The sequence below is a fragment of the Capra hircus genome, chromosome 14 (genome assembly GCF_001704415.2).
Source record: "Capra hircus breed San Clemente chromosome 14, ASM170441v1, whole genome shotgun sequence".
Lineage (NCBI taxonomy): Eukaryota > Metazoa > Chordata > Mammalia > Artiodactyla > Bovidae > Capra > Capra hircus.
Genome location: NC_030821.1, coordinates 60,880,864 through 60,896,152, shown reverse-complemented (window position 1 = coordinate 60,896,152; position 15,289 = coordinate 60,880,864). Strand labels below are relative to the sequence as shown.

The window sequence follows — 15,289 nt, the reverse complement described above, 5'->3', positions numbered from 1 at the left end:
GGTCCCTGCACCCGCATCAGGGCTTGGTGTCACCACATAAGACTACCCGGGAGTTTACAGAGAATTCTAACTGAGGGATGTGCTCGCCACTATCCAGCATTGACGTTATATTATTGATGTCAACATGGATATTACAGGCTCTGTGATAAGGAAGCATGGCCCCTGCGGAGCCCGTGTGCCACTGGGCTCGCCTGATTTGTGACTGTCCTTCCTAAATGGGAGATGACAGTGCAGACCCTGCAAAAAACAGTGTGTGCTGCTGTGAACGTGATCAGGCATCTGAGAGCCATCAGAAAAGAAACCACCGGAAGAGTTCAGGAGCACTTTCCTGGTGGTCCAGTGGCTAAGACGTCACACTCCCAATACAGAGGGCCCAGGCTCAATTCCTGGTCAGGGAACTAGATCCCAAAGGCAGCCACTAAAGATCCTGTATGTTGCAACTAAGACCCAGCACAGCCAAATAAATCAGTAAATAATAAATCAATGTTAAAGGATAAAGAGTCCAGGTTCCTCTACAAGCAGGTGTGACTCGGAGAGGAGAACCTCATTTCCCGACATACAGACATGCACCTGGGAATGGAATCAGCTTTGCTGTGTTTGCAACCTGCCTATGAGCAGAGCGCCAGGACTCCCTCGTGCTTCATTAGATCTTAAATCTGCATCGTGAACCACAGCCCCATGATGGGAAGGGCCCAGTGCCCGGAGAAGCATGCAGGAACCCTCCAGGTCCTCTCCTTGAGGTGGGATGAGGACGACACCTGGGCTGGGATCAGTGCTTCTGGCCACAGGCCGGGTGAAGTCCATGCCACTGAGTGAAGAAGGAGCTGAGTACTTGGGAAGCTAGAAAGGCTTTTCTAAACCTCTCTCACCCTCTGTGTACTTATCAGTGGCTGTGTCCTTTTCTTTCTGGCTGCTGGGGACGAGTCACAGCTTCCCAGCTGCAAACTATCTACCATTTGGTCTGAAATGGAGTCAGTTCGTGAGCAGAAGGGAATGACATCAATGAGTAAAGTGAAGCTTCACAACCATATGACATCAGAGAGTCGTCGTCACCACCCGGAAGTAAAACAAACCCTTGAAAGATAGAACCATCTGAAAAACGGTGGCATGAGCAACATTTTAGGACAAAAGATACAAGCACAGTTTTGAAAGTACCTGAAAGTCAAGCAGTGGATTTCAGAAATAGAGAAAAGAACATTTTCCATCTCTCAAACTGGTCCAATACCTCTCTGGCAAGACTTATTGCTTGAAATCTAAGGTGCTCATTGCTAGAACATTCCTGACCTTGGGGGTCTCTCCCCCACACCCAGCCGGTGACAATCAATCATAGCAACCATGTGACGGACAGCAAAGCTCACCTCCTGTGGGTGACGAACACGTTGTTGACGTGGCCCAGCCCGTTGCAGCCTGGCAGGGGGCAGTGGGGAAGCTCCTGTTTGTTCAGCTTCCAGGAGAGGGGTGCCCCATCAAGCGGGTTCTCCTTCTGTCTCTTGGCAGCCAGGGGACATCCAGACGCCGTGCGGTGGGATGTGTATTTACCTGATATGTGACCTTGGCCATCACACCCAATCACAGGGCATCTAGAGAGACACAGCACAGTCACTAGATGCTGGGGGAGATGAGATAACCCAGGTGAGGTGCTTTGACCAAATCGAGGAGGCGATGCTGAGTTCAAATCACACAGGAATCAACTGAGGGAGATGACGGGGTTTACCAGATGTCTGGTAGATGCTGTCTACCTTCAACCAGGGAGACAATGGGTCCTGGCAGTGACAATGGTTCCCAGGCTCTGAGCTAAGCAACTGTCGTGCATCATCTGGAGGAGAGAGCTGTCATCCCACTTTATCATGTCATTGTGCCAACTCCCTTAGGTCATGTCTGATTCTTACTGACCCTATGGACTGTAGCGCCCCAGGCCCCTCTGCCCATGGGATTCTCAGGTGAGAATACTGGAGTGCATTGCCATGCTTTCCTCCAGGGGATCTTTCTGACCCGGGGATGGAACTCACATCTCTTAAGTCTCCTGCATTGGCAGGTGGGTTCTTTACCACTAGGGCTACCTGGGAAGCCCATCACCCAAGGCTTGAAGCATATTTCTCAGAGGAGGGAATTCAATTTAGATAAAATTGTGTCTTAGGCAGAATGGAAGTTCCAGGGGAGGTGCAACCATGTTGATGACACCAGGGCACATCCCCAGGAGGCTTCCTTTTGAAAGAGACTGAAAAAAGAACCCCCCTCCCCCCCCCAACACACACACTCCTTCTGCAGCATCCAAGAACCGAGCGAGCACGGGGGAAGCCCCTGACTGCTCTTGTCTGTGCTGTCCCAGCGCTCGTGATGCTGGGTCCCCAGCCACCTCCCAGCCTGGATCCCGAGTCCTGCCCGCTGACCCTCGTTAGGCTTCTGCCCTGAAGCGGGGTCGCTTACTTGAGTTCAGGGTCTTCTTTTTCTTCCTTTGTAGGAGTCACCTTGACACCACCTTTCCTGGCACGAGGGCAGCCGGACAGGCTGAAGCAGGGACCCAACAAAGAGCAAGAGAGAAGTGTGTGATCTCACGGTATGCTGCCGCCCCTCTAATCTCCATCTTGGGGGCAGGGGTCTGTCCTACCTGCGGTGGGAGGCATAGTTTCCGGTCACGTGCCCTGAACCGTCGCAGCCTGGGGTAGGACACCTGGAAAAATGAAAGCAGAGCTGGGCCCTGTTGGCTTGGCGGGGGTGGGTCCCACGATACAGTGCAGAGCCAGGTATTCAAAAACAGGATGAGCCAATTTCGGGGGGCTCTTTTTGTTTAAATACAACTGGTTTTGGCTAAGAATCCATTCATGTTGATGTATGGCAAAACCAATACAATATTGTAAAGTAATTAGCCTCCAATTAAAATAAATAAATTTATATTAAAAAATAATAACAATAAAAGGAAATGCTGATATGTAACTACTGCCCAATGCTTGGGAGAAACCGTATCTGTTGTTATCCTGCACTCTTTTTTTCTTCTTTTTAAACCTTATTTTGGAATAACCTGCGATTTGACCCACAGCTTACCACTGGGCGCCTGTCAACATCATGCAAAGTTCTCATCTTTTGCTCAAGGCCAGTACATTTCAAAGGCCAGCAAATGAACTAAACTAAATTTCAGGGACCTGATTTTAGTTGTGGACTTTTGGTGAGAGGGTACGCGGCTATGGTTTACTGAGGTGCCATCTGCCCCTGGTTAGGACCACCCTGGCCAGACACAGGTGCAGAGGCTGGGTCCACACTCACTTGAGCTCCTGAGAGTTGGCTGCCATGAGGGATTTCAGGGTCTTATCCGCCAGGGGACATCCAGAAACACTGAAGAGGGAGGAGAGAGGCAAAAACAGAGACACGCTGCCACACACAGGCCCGACCAGGGGGAAGCCTCAGCTTCTGAACAAACCTGTGTTCAACCCATGGACAGGGGTCTGGGAAGAAGAACCAGGTCTGACCCCGGGTTAGCTGGATCAGGCTCGGACACCTGGAATACTTCTCATAGACTGCGGTTTGCTATCTACCAAGCCAGGGGCTTTACCCAGGGACACCCAGACCCTAGTGATGACTGACCCAGAGAACCCTCTGTCTGAATCCTGAGGGATGGTGCTCAGGGTTAAAGCCATGGCCAGAGGGACAGCGAACCACACAGTGACACAGGAGGGTGGAAGGGCCGAGCTCCCACTGTCTGCTCCGCTGTCTCTTTACTCCTGCACCAGCCGCCTGCCCCGGGGAGGAAGTCCCCACAGCGTGAAGGGTCAGCCCAGCCACTGCTTTCCTACCTAGGTTTCATGCAAAGCTAAATGGAACCACAGGCTGAGGTGAACTCTAGCTTCTGGGTTGTAGCCTGTCCCACTGGATCAGAAAATCATTTTTGATCATAAAAGTATAATTTATTTACAACGTAAGTAGAAAGACTGAAGATTTAAGTTAGCTTTATTTCTGAAAAACAGAATGAGCCAAACACCCAACTAACTCAGCCTCCAATTTCTGATGGAGAGAGTGTCTTTCTAGAAGGGGTGAGGACAAGTCCTTGAAGAGGATGGGATGATGGAGCCTGACCCAGCAGGCGGTGAGCTACCTGCGGTGAGATGCATAGTTGCCCGTGACGTGGCCACTCCCATCGCATCCTGGTGTTGGACAGCTGGGTCAGTAAAAACACAGAATCAGGATTAGGTGCATTCATGCGGGCATTGGCTCTGCCTGACTGGTTATGAATGTGGTAGCTTCTCTTTTAAGACAAGTTAAAGGCAATGGCAACCCACTCCAGTGTTCTAGCCTGGAGAATCCCGGGGACGGGGGAGCCTGGTGGGCTGCCATCTATGGGGTCGCACAGAGTCGGACATGACTGAAGCGACTTGGTAGCAGCAGCAGCAGCAGCACATGTGAGGTGTGCAGAAGCTAAAGGAACTAAGGAACTGAGGATGTAGCTATATAAGGGCCTGCAAGCTCGCTAAGAAGAAACTTGTATGGGCTTAGCTGCTTAGTCATGTTTGACCTTTTGCGACCCCATGGACTGTAGCCCACCAGACTCCTCTGTCCATGGAATTCTCCAGGCAAGAATACTGGAGTGAGTTGCCATTTCTTCCTCCAGGGGATCTTCCCAACCCAGGCATCAAACATGTTTTTCCTGCATTGGCAGGGTGGGTTCTTTACCACTGAGCCACCTGGAAAGCCCAAGAAGAAACTTATGGTCCTAAATTATGAGTGTCCAGCCTTGTATCAGTTCTCTGATTCAGAATGATGCCAGAAAGTGATGCTAAAACGTGTGTTCTGGTGATGGGTGAGAGTCAACAGTCAATGCTGCTCTATTTCTTTGAAAATACGAGTTAAAAAATAATTATTATAAACCTATGTTTTATCATGATAGTGGCTCTTAGGAATACTGGTACCAACTACATCATAGATTTCAGAAAGTTTTGTAAGTTTTTAAAGAGAAAGATAACATAGTAGCTTCATAAACATGTTAGAAATGACCTGAAAAAGATCTTTGAAAATACTACCTATGGCTGACACGTAAATTGACATTTCAGATGGGAAAGCTGCTGACAGTACAGAAATAGTTAAGCGGTTTAGTCAATAAAGCTTGTGATCAGTTTCATCCTAAGGTTTGAACCCACCAAAGACACTCATGAATCACCAACCTAAGCAGTAGTCTCTCCCACCCACCTGCCCAGAGTCTGTCCCAGGCACTTCATTCATCTGAGAAGCTGATCACATTCTGTGTATCTTATGTGTGGTTTAAAAATAATGAAAGAGGGTAGTTATTCTGAAAAGGTTTACTCCCATAGTTAACAGGTATACCTTGGTTTCTCAGCCATTTATTTTTCTCTGACACTGCTATAATGTTGCTGGGGGTGAGCAGATTGACCCCTGCCCACTCAGTGGCCTTTATGATGGTGCCGATAATCAGAGGAAGCATCAGCTATGTCAGTCATGCCTTCTGATGTTCTAGGCACCCTGCCATGTGTGGAATCAGACTCTGTCCCTTTAGAGGAGTATCTGGGGATAGTCTCACGACATTCAAGATTTCTAAAATGTCACCTTCTCAGTATATTTTTCCTGTAAGCTACTTTCCGATTGTTCTCAGATATTCTAAAGAAACTATAAGGGTAGAACACTTCCATCTCTCGAGAGAGGCCTAATTTTCAGAGCTTGATCTGAGCTAAATCAGCCAGCTCTCTGCCCATCACCTTAGAACATCAGGAAGGAAAATTAAAAACTACAAATATATGCAAAGAAAAAAAAAGAGAACAACAATCCACATCTGAGCTGAGTTATCCCGCAAGTGCCATTCGCCCGCTCAACAGAGAAACAGTCTTTTCTGATCATTGTGTAGCTGGAATGTGCAGAGCGAGAGGGATGGCTTATAACAGCCTGGGAATTCCCACTTTGGAAATACATCGCCACCTGGTGTGCCAAAACAGCATTGCGTTTATTTTATTTCACTTTAAATTTTATTTCTATTTTTTAAATCATCCTTATTAATACTGCCAGGAGAGGCAAAGAAGTGCCAATGATTTTTAAACCAGACAGTGATAAATTACTTAGAAAGTACAGTGATAAAGCGTGCATTTAGGAAGTATAATGATAAAGCGTGCGTTTAAATAGTGGCTAATTGTTTTGTTGAAGCTTTGTGCTTTAAAGAGGTCAAGCAATAAAGCAAAGGAAGAAGGAGTGACATAGTAGGAAAAATTGATGCGTTGGGCTATGATGACTGGGTTAATTTACAGATCTTCGATGAGAAATCTTACGCAGTAACATGTGCCAGCTGGGTGATACGTTCTGGGAAGATTTGCAAAGGAAAGCGTCACAGTTTAGAGAAAGGAAATCAGCTACTTCCCTTCAGTAAGTGGTGCCCAAAATCTAAATGAATTTATGTTGATCCCGTAGCATCGAAAAATCTACTCTAGCCAAACAGTTTCTGGTAAGCAAGTAAGGGACATTTACCAGTTAGAAACGTAAAGCATGATAAGGACTGGGTGCGTTGTTTACAGAACCCGTGTGTGACACAGGTTCGTGAGAGTGCTTGGTACCCACCCCAGTGCTCACCTGTCCTGAAAAAAGAGGAAAACCACAAGGCCTCTAAGGAGCTCATGTCCTAGGAATTCATGACTACATTCCGAAAATCGTTCACCACATTTTCAGAGCCCTTTCTCTTTGCACCAATGAGAAGGGCCCATGACAAAATAATTGCACTTCATTTTTCTGTCCAACATGGTGATGCAGGTTAATCATCAGTTTTTCACACTACATTTAGTTTGAAACAACTATGGAAATTTCCAAAATCTGCCTTCAAAGGATAAACATTGGTCCTTTTTGAGGATCTTTGAGATAATATGCAGAAACAAAATCCATACAAAAATTTTAGAAACTTGACTAGCAGGCCATGAGGACGTAAGTACCTGGCTGCCCAGGTCACCTCCCAGGGGGTACAGTGCTCAGGGATGCTCAGGCATCAGGAAACACTATTCTGGTAAGGGAACCCGATGCTTGGGCATTCTGCCTTTTCTGCTTTGACTTCGCTGAACTTCCTGTGGCATTTGAAACCACCAAAGGCCCAGGTGGGAATTTTCTGAGCTCTCAGCTCACAAGACCATCACCTTCCTCCTTGTCCCCAGGTCTGTATTCTTTGTGGGCGTCTCTGATCCTCTCAGGTCCCAGCAGCATGCGTGCTCTCAGATTCTGGGATGAACACTCTGTTCCCTTCCTTCTATTTGTCTTCCCCAAAGGCACTGTCTCCCAGGCCATATCTCATGTCTGCATCTCTAGTTAACATTTTAGAAGATCTTTCTGACCCCAGACGGTCCCCCACATGCATACGGCCTCAACAGAACTCTGCACACTGCTCTTCCCCAAATAGCCCAGCACTAGCTCATATTTCTGCTCAAACATGTGATCTGTTCATGGAAAACTTGCAACCAGGCCATCTTCTCAGGCCCCTTGTCCTGGCCCCGCCTTCTGACTCTGTCTCTGTCTCTCTCCAGGCCGCCTGGTCCTGGGGCTCGGCATAGGGCCTTCTGGTCCAAGCAACCCTTCCTGATGAACAACCCACTGCAACTTGACCAGTACTACCTGCCTGGGTCTTTCAACTCTCCTGAGTCATAGAACTCCTTGAGAATGTAACAAAACCCATGAACTCCCTTCCCAAATAACATTCTGCAGGAAGCTTTCAGTTTCTGGGCTTCCCTGGTGGCTTGGACAGTAAAGAATCTGCGTGCATTGTGGGAGACCTAGGTTCGATCCCTGAGTTGGGAAGATTCCCTGAAGAGAGGAATGGCAACCCACTCCAATATTCTGGCCTGGAAAGTTCCATGGACAGAGGAGCCTGATGGGCTACAGTCCTTGGGGTCACAAAATGTCAGATACAGCTGAGTGACTAACACTCACACAGACTATCTCTAGCTCTAACTTGGCTCCTCTGAAGTCAGGGAATGTCAGATTAAAATCTCTGATCAGAACATAAACATTTCTAATTGTTTTACATATTTTGGTTTTCAATTTGACTTTTAATTCCCTTAGCACAAGATCAAATCATGCACCTTTTTTCATAATCCTCTTAGTTCTGAGTAGAGGTCTAGGTACACATAGCATATTTAACTGTCAGTCGAAATTGCCCTAAAGCAGTGTCAAGTCAGCTCCATAAGTCAAGGTGTTATTACTCAAGGCTTTGATCAGGAGTCTCCATTCTAGAACCACAGGTCACTCACGTGATGAGTTCTTTCTTGAGATCTCTGGTGTGGAGCTTGGGTTTAGGGCTTGGTATGGAGGCCTCTCCAGAGAACTTCTTTTCCTCTAAATTTTCTAGAGAGCTCACTGGGTCTTTCTAAAAAAAAAATATAGAAGCACACAAGGTATTAGGAAACCCTGGAAAAACAATCGTATTTGAGGTCATTGGGGTCAAATCTGAGTTTTGGCTTAAAGACTTAAATGACATCCTTCACTGGATTTGTACACAAAATAAAAAAAATAATAAGGGTACACCTGGGATGCCATGGAACTTTATCCTTGGTAAAGAATGAGAAATTATAACTCGAAGGCACAATTTTTAAAAGTTCACATGTTGGCAGATAAAACTACAGAGGAATTTCTTGAGCCATGTAAATAAGTTAATATTTTAAAATATTAACTTTAATACATTTCAAGTTTTACAGTATAATAAACATTTCCTAGAGAGCATGGAAATAGTTCTCTATGTACATAGTGCACGAGTTTGCTAAGTCACTTCAGTCATGTCTGACTCTTTGTGACCCCACATACTGTAGCCCACCGGCCTCCTCTGTCCTTGGGATTCTCCAGGCAAGAATACTGGAGTGGGTTCCCATGTACACAGTAGGCACTGGTAAAACAAGAAATTCTGCAAAAAATGAATCACAAAAATTTTTAAATAGAGAACGAAGAAGTAAATTTAGCTTATTAAAATGTCCTTCCTGATATGCAAATAAGATTTAAACTATTTGCTTAAATGCATAGTGGCTGAGTCCGCAATGTCTCGGCAGCGTTTAGCTTGATTTTTCTGGACACCTGTTTTTAGTCTCACATCAATTCCTTACTGTTTTCCTTAAGCTACCTCTTTTGCTAAGTTGGTTTTTTCTCATGTTTTCACTCTCTCGATGGACTGTCTTGTTGGATTATCATTAATTTTCATGGTCTCCTTTTAAGCTTAGTACTGATCCTGATTTCATAAGGAAATCTCATCAATCCTTTCACATCACTTATTTACCATCTGATATATTATTGTCAGACAACTAATGATGGTTTCACTCAAACACATAATTAGTTTACTTTTATCATTAAGCTTATTTTCAGTAAATGTAATATTTTCTGGATTTAATATTAAAATCAGATTAACTACTACTAAAAAAAAAAAAACTGTCTCCTAAATTTCAAAAGTATTGATCCGTTTAAGATGAGAAAACAATTTTGAGTTATTGAGGGCAAATCTCATTTAAATCGCATGGACATGACATTGCAAGGGTAAATACAATTTTAATCATTCTGAGTTGACACTCAAAATCAATGGAAAAACAAAATCCGTGGATTTTCCCAACCTAAGAAAAATTCTAAGCCTTGATCTAAGTTATAAAGGCAAATGTAATTTTCTTCATTAATTACCTGGGCAACAGTTCAATCGATTATTTTACACCAGGCCACACAGTTGGAACAGGATCTTCAGAGCAAATTAGTAAAACCTGGTTTGGTCTAATTTCTTTTTTTCATATTATTTTTAATACTGAGTATTCCATTTTGAATTATTGATAAATGTTTGAAACTAGTAGCAGAAAATCATACACCATTAAAAAACAAAGAGAAATGGGTGCTTGATGATCGCTGTCTATTAAGGTACAAGGAGAAGGGTTATTTTAATGCTGCTTCTGTGAAATCTATAGAAAACAAGTGAATGATGGTTATCCTTTTCACATTTCACAGTGTGACTAGAGCGAAGCAATTCCTAATTATAAGACCTTAAACTGGATTCACTATTTTAAACTAATATTATTTGCTATTCATTTGCTGTGCTGGGTCTTCATTACTGCCTGGGCTCTTCTCTAGTGGTGGCGAGCAGTGCACGGACTTTTCATTGCAGGGGCTTCTCTTGTGGAGAGAAGCTTGTGGAGCACAGACTCTAGGCGCACAGGTGCTTCAGCAGCTGCAGCTCCTGGGCTCCAGAGCACAGGCTCAGGAGTTGTATCACACGAGCTTAGTTGCTCCAGGTACGTGGGATCCTCCTGGACCAGGGATCGAACCCGCATCTCTTGCATTGGCCGGTGGATTCTTTACCACTGAGCCACCAGGGAAGCCCCCAGATACACTATTATCCATTTCATTTGGAGGTGCCTGGATTCAGCGTGGGTAGTGTTTTCCACTAGAATTTACAAAGCGTCTTGGCCTTTTGAAAGTGGATACAAATGTATATCCAATGACCTCTTCTGCTAAGTTGATATTTTGTAATGCTTTTACTCACTGGATGGAATTGTTATTAACTGATCCAAATTCAATGTTGGATCATTACTAATTTTCATGGCCTTCTTTTCAGTTTAGTACTGATCCTGACTTCACAAGAAAGACAAAGAACAGACTTTGTTTTTCTGATCAGATGATAGATTTTTCACAAAAATGGCGTAAAGCAGAAAAGAGCTATTTTATTATTTTCTTTGTGATAGAAATTAGCAAAGCATCTCTAAGAAGGCATGTACATTCACCGATGAACGTATAAAGCTTATCAGCTGTTGTCTGTTGAATCTGCACACTGTGGAAGACAAGGGAATAAGAGATTCTGGAAGGAATAATCATCTATGAGAGCTTAACTTACTATCTCAAATGCATTCAAAGTTAATTCTTGCAGAGTATATGGTATTTAACAGCACAGTAAAATGTGGTGCTGTTTCAACAGAATAATCTTATTGGATATGACCTTTTAAATATTTTGTAACTTCCTTAAAAAATTATGGACTCTTGGATATGCAATCGCATTATGAAATGATTGTCTCTCCCTTCCTCCTTTTTTTTTTTTTCTTTTGGCTCAGCATTCTACCTCTAGAAACTTGCACAGAGCATATGTATTAAAATGCAGGTGACCCTCATTATAAGAATGTTTAATTTTGTTACAGAAGCATTGTATATCATATAAACTCTTAAACTGCATACCATAAAAAATATGTCAACATCATTTGTCAGATTTTTTTTCAAAATTTATAGCATCCTTTTGAAAATAATAATTTATATTGGAGATACATAAGAGAAAACGTGGCATACATATATGTGTGTTTAGAGAGTGCATGGGTGCGATGAAATTCCTTTAATGTACAATAGGAGTTTATATTGATTTTAGTAAAAACCAGAACATAATGAGAGCATGAATAACAGATAATAGCATCTGGCACTTTTAACATCTGAAGTCTTTGGAGAACTGACAGTTGAACAAAACTGACAGCTCTAGTTATTTCTCAGCACTTTCCTTTCGAGATAGTTTGAGTTTTTTCCAGATTCAGGATTTTTTTTTTAGGGGGCATCTGGACAGGCTATTTCACTGAGAGAGACAGACAATATTTTCTGAAAATTACCACCAAAATTAAGCAACTGTTGTGCATATGAACAAGATAACAATGAATTAGAAATAATCACCCAGTTTCTGGTCAGGAGTACAGGCGTGAGTGTTGTGTGGGGTGGGGGGTGTGGGAGGTGTGGGGGCTGTGAGGGTGTGGGGCGTGTGCAGTGTAAGGGGTGTGTGGAGTGTGGGGTGTGTGGAGTGTGCGCAGTATGAGGGGAGTGTGGGGTGTGTGGAGGCTGTGTGGGGGTATGTGGGGTATGGGGCTGTGTGGGTGTAAGGTGTAAGGGTGTGTGAGGGGGTATGGAGTGTGTGGGCTGTGGTTGTTGGTGTGTGGAGGGTGTGTGGGGTGTATGGGGTGAGGGGTATGAGGGTGTGTGGGTGTGGGGTGTGAGGGGATACGAGGGGGTGTGGAGTATGTGGGCTGTGGTTGTAGGTGTGTGTGGAGTGTGTATGGAGTGTGGGGTGCAGGGTGTAAGGGTGTGAGGGGGTGTGGAGCATGTGGGGTGTAGGTATGTGGTGTGTGGAGGGTGTGTGGAGTATATGGGGTGTGGGGTATGAGGGTGTGCGGGGTGTGGGGTGTAAGGGGGTGTGGGGGCGTATGGGGTGTGGGGTGTGAGGGTGTGTGGGGTGTGAGGGGATATGTGGGGTATGGGGCTGTGTGGGTGTGGGGTGTAAGGGTGTGTGAGGGGGTGTGGAGTGTGTGGGCTGTGGTTGTAGGTGTGTGTGGAGTGTATACAGGGTGTGGGGTGTAGGGGTGTGTGGGCTGTGTGGGGGTATGTGGGGTTTGGGGCTGTGTGGGTATGGGGTGTGAGGGTGTGTGGAGTGTGTGGGGTGTAGGGTGTAGGGGTGTGCAGGGTGTGTGGAGTGTGTGGGGTATGTGGGTTATATGGGGTATGGGGTGTGTGGGTGTATGGGGTGTGGAGTGTAGGGGTGTGTGGGTTGTGTGGGGGTATGTGGGGTTTGGGACTGTGTTGGTGTAGGGTGTGAGGGTGTGTGAGGGGGTGTGGAGTATATGGGGTGTGTGAGTGTGGGGTGTGAGGGTATGTGGAGTGTGTGGGATGTGAGTGTGTAGGGTGTGGGGTGTAGGAGTGTGTGGGGTGTGTGGAGTGTGTGGGGTATGTGGGGTATGTGGTGTGTGGGTGTACAGGGTGTGGGGTGTGGGGTGTAGGGGTGTGTGAGGGTATGTGGGGTTTGGGGCTGTGTGGGTGTGGGGTGTGAGGGTGTGTGGAGTGTGTCGGATGTGAGTGTGTGGGGTGTAGGGTGTAGGGATGTGCGGGGTGTGTGGAGTGTGTGGGGTGTGTGGGCCATGGGGTGTGTGGGTGTACGGGGTGTGGGGTACAGGGTGTAGGGGTGTGTGGGGTATGGGGTGTTTGGGTGTATGGGGTGTGAGGGGGGTGTGAGGGTGTGTGAGGGGGTGTGGAGTGTATGGGGTGTGTGGGTGTGGGGTGTGAGGGTGTGTGGAGTGTGTGGGATGTGAGTGTGTGAGGTGTAGGGTATAGGGGTGTGCGGGGTGTGTGGAGTGTGTGGGGTGTGTGGGCCACGGGGTGTGTGGGTGTATGGGGTGTGGGGTGCAGGGTGCAGGGGTGTGTGGGGGGTATGTGGGGTTTGGGGCTGTGTGGGTGTGGGGGTGTGCGGGGTGTGTGGAGTGTGGTGGGGTATGTGGGCCACGGGCTGTGTGGGTGTATGGGGTGTGGGGTGCAGGGTGGCAGGGGCTGTGTGGGGGGGGTATGTGGGGTTTGGGGCTGTGTGGGGTGTGGGGGTGTGCGGGGTGTGTGGAGTGTGTGGGGTATGTGGGCCACGGGCTGTGTGGGTGTATGGGGTGTGGGGTGCAGGGTGCAGGGCTGTGTGGGGGGTATGTGGGGTTTGGGGCTGTGTGGGGTGTGGGGTGTGAGGGTGTGTGGAGTGCGTGGAGTTGAGAGCAGCCCAGGTTCACAAAGCGCCCTGGGACCCTGAGCAGCATTTCGGCAGAGCTCCCGGGAAGCACAGCCAGGACCATCCGTCCCTGGTTTGCGTGGTCCCTGGCCATGTTCTGCTCCCGGGCTCAGAACTCTGGTCCTGCCATCCTGAGATGGCACCTGGTCCTGACACCCAGGCCCATTACTAAATTTCTATATGACCACAGAACAGCAAGTTCACTCCATCTGGCTTCAATTTCCTTCTCTAGAAACTTTGGTAAGAATCCTGCTCTTCAGATTAGTCAGGACAGTGAGACACTGTAGAGAAAGAGCCATCATCCTTATTCTGACTCAGTGTGGCCACCCTCCGCTACCTTCGCAACGAGGACATTGACTGCCATCGATTTCTACAAAATAGTAACTATTGAGCATCACGTTTTTCATTCTAGGATTCAGAACAGAATGTGAAAAATACTCTCTTTATTTCACACATGCAAATCACCTTGGCATGGACTCAGGAACAAAGAGCAGGGGTAAGGAACCGTCCCAGGGCTCCTGTCCCAGGGCTTACAGGGATTCAGAAGCACTTTTGTGTGTGTCCTGTGGGGATAGTGCTCAGCAGTGAACCACCCACGCTCAGACCCTGACAATAGGCACTGAGCTTAAAAACTACCTTGTCAACTCAAACCTAGCACAAGCTCTAGGACTCCAGGAACTCAGGATCTCCAAAGTCGTCTTTGTTCTTGTTATAACATTGAACTTCCAGTAGCTTGTCAATCCCAGATGCCAGATGTGTGCTGTGTGCTAAGTCACTTCAGTCATGTCTGACTCTTTGCGACCCCAGGGACTGTAGCTGGCCAGGCTCCTCTGTCCATGGGATTCTACAGGCAAGAATACTGGAGTGGGTTGCCATTTCCTTCTCCAGGGCATCGTCCCAACCCAGGGATCTCACCCATGTCTCTTACGTCTCCTGCATTGGCAGGTGGGTTCTTTGCCACTAGCTCCACCTGGGAAGCCCAGATGTCAGATAACTTAGGTTGCAAGCTGTAGCAGTGAGCCTGCACTAGCAGACCTGAAGGGAGTAAGCCGCTCTGAAAAGAGCAGAGGTCTAATAGAAATGATCCATCTTCCCCATGACTGCGCTGGGACATCAGCTCCATCAGCATTAGATAGGAATGGGCCCCAGCCGAATCCACAAAGCTGCCCAGATGACTCCTCACATGTTTCTAAAGAGAGAATATTTGTTATGAGACTTCACTTTCTGCTGAGTGATAAGAAGTACACACAGCCAAGGAGGTCCCCAAGGTACCTACTCAACCCCCAAGTGGCAGGAGTGCCCCAGAATATAAGGGGTACCCTGCAGACATTGCTATAGAAATTCTGGTGGTGGTTTACAGCTAAGTCATGTCCAACTCTTGCAACCCCATAGGCTGTAGCTTGCCAGGCTCCTCTGTCCATTTCCAGGGATTTTCCAGACAAGAATACTGGAGAGGGTCGTCATTTCCTCCTCCAAGAGATCTTCCTGACCCAGGGATCAAACCCGCATTTCTTGCGTCCTTTGCGTTGGCAGGCAGGTTCTTTACCACTGAGCCATCAGAACCTATGTCAAATGACACAAAGACTCTGAAAGGGAGCAAAACAAAGAACTTTGCTTTGTTACTGGTGAAGACTGGACCGGATGTCTGACTCTGGGCAAGCAGAAAAGAGACTTGGGGTGAACAGTGACCTTGGCTGGTATACAGTGGGGTTGCAAGGGTGAGGAAGAGAAAGTCCAAGCCTCCAGCACATGGCACCAAGCCTCTCCAACGTGGGGGGTTTTGTCCCAGCAGACTTGCCC

At 46.8% G+C, this 15,289-nt stretch overlaps 1 protein-coding gene across 2 annotated transcripts in view; it reads right to left on the bottom strand.

The window, feature by feature from the left end:
* ST18 (ST18, C2H2C-type zinc finger) overlaps positions 1 to 15,289 on the bottom strand; it is a 90,784-nt gene that overhangs the window by 8,907 nt on the left and 66,588 nt on the right. For both annotated transcript variants that reach the window (XM_018058515.1, XM_018058516.1), the window contains exons 13-18: positions 8,217 to 8,332; positions 4,088 to 4,150; positions 3,262 to 3,330; positions 2,609 to 2,671; positions 2,428 to 2,508; positions 1,359 to 1,580 (exon numbers count right to left, since the gene is read on the bottom strand). In XM_018058515.1, coding sequence (XP_017914004.1) covers positions 1,359 to 1,580; positions 2,428 to 2,508; positions 2,609 to 2,671; positions 3,262 to 3,330; positions 4,088 to 4,150; positions 8,217 to 8,332 — 614 coding nt within the window. The remainder of the gene's footprint in view (positions 1 to 1,358; positions 1,581 to 2,427; positions 2,509 to 2,608; positions 2,672 to 3,261; positions 3,331 to 4,087; positions 4,151 to 8,216; positions 8,333 to 15,289) is intronic.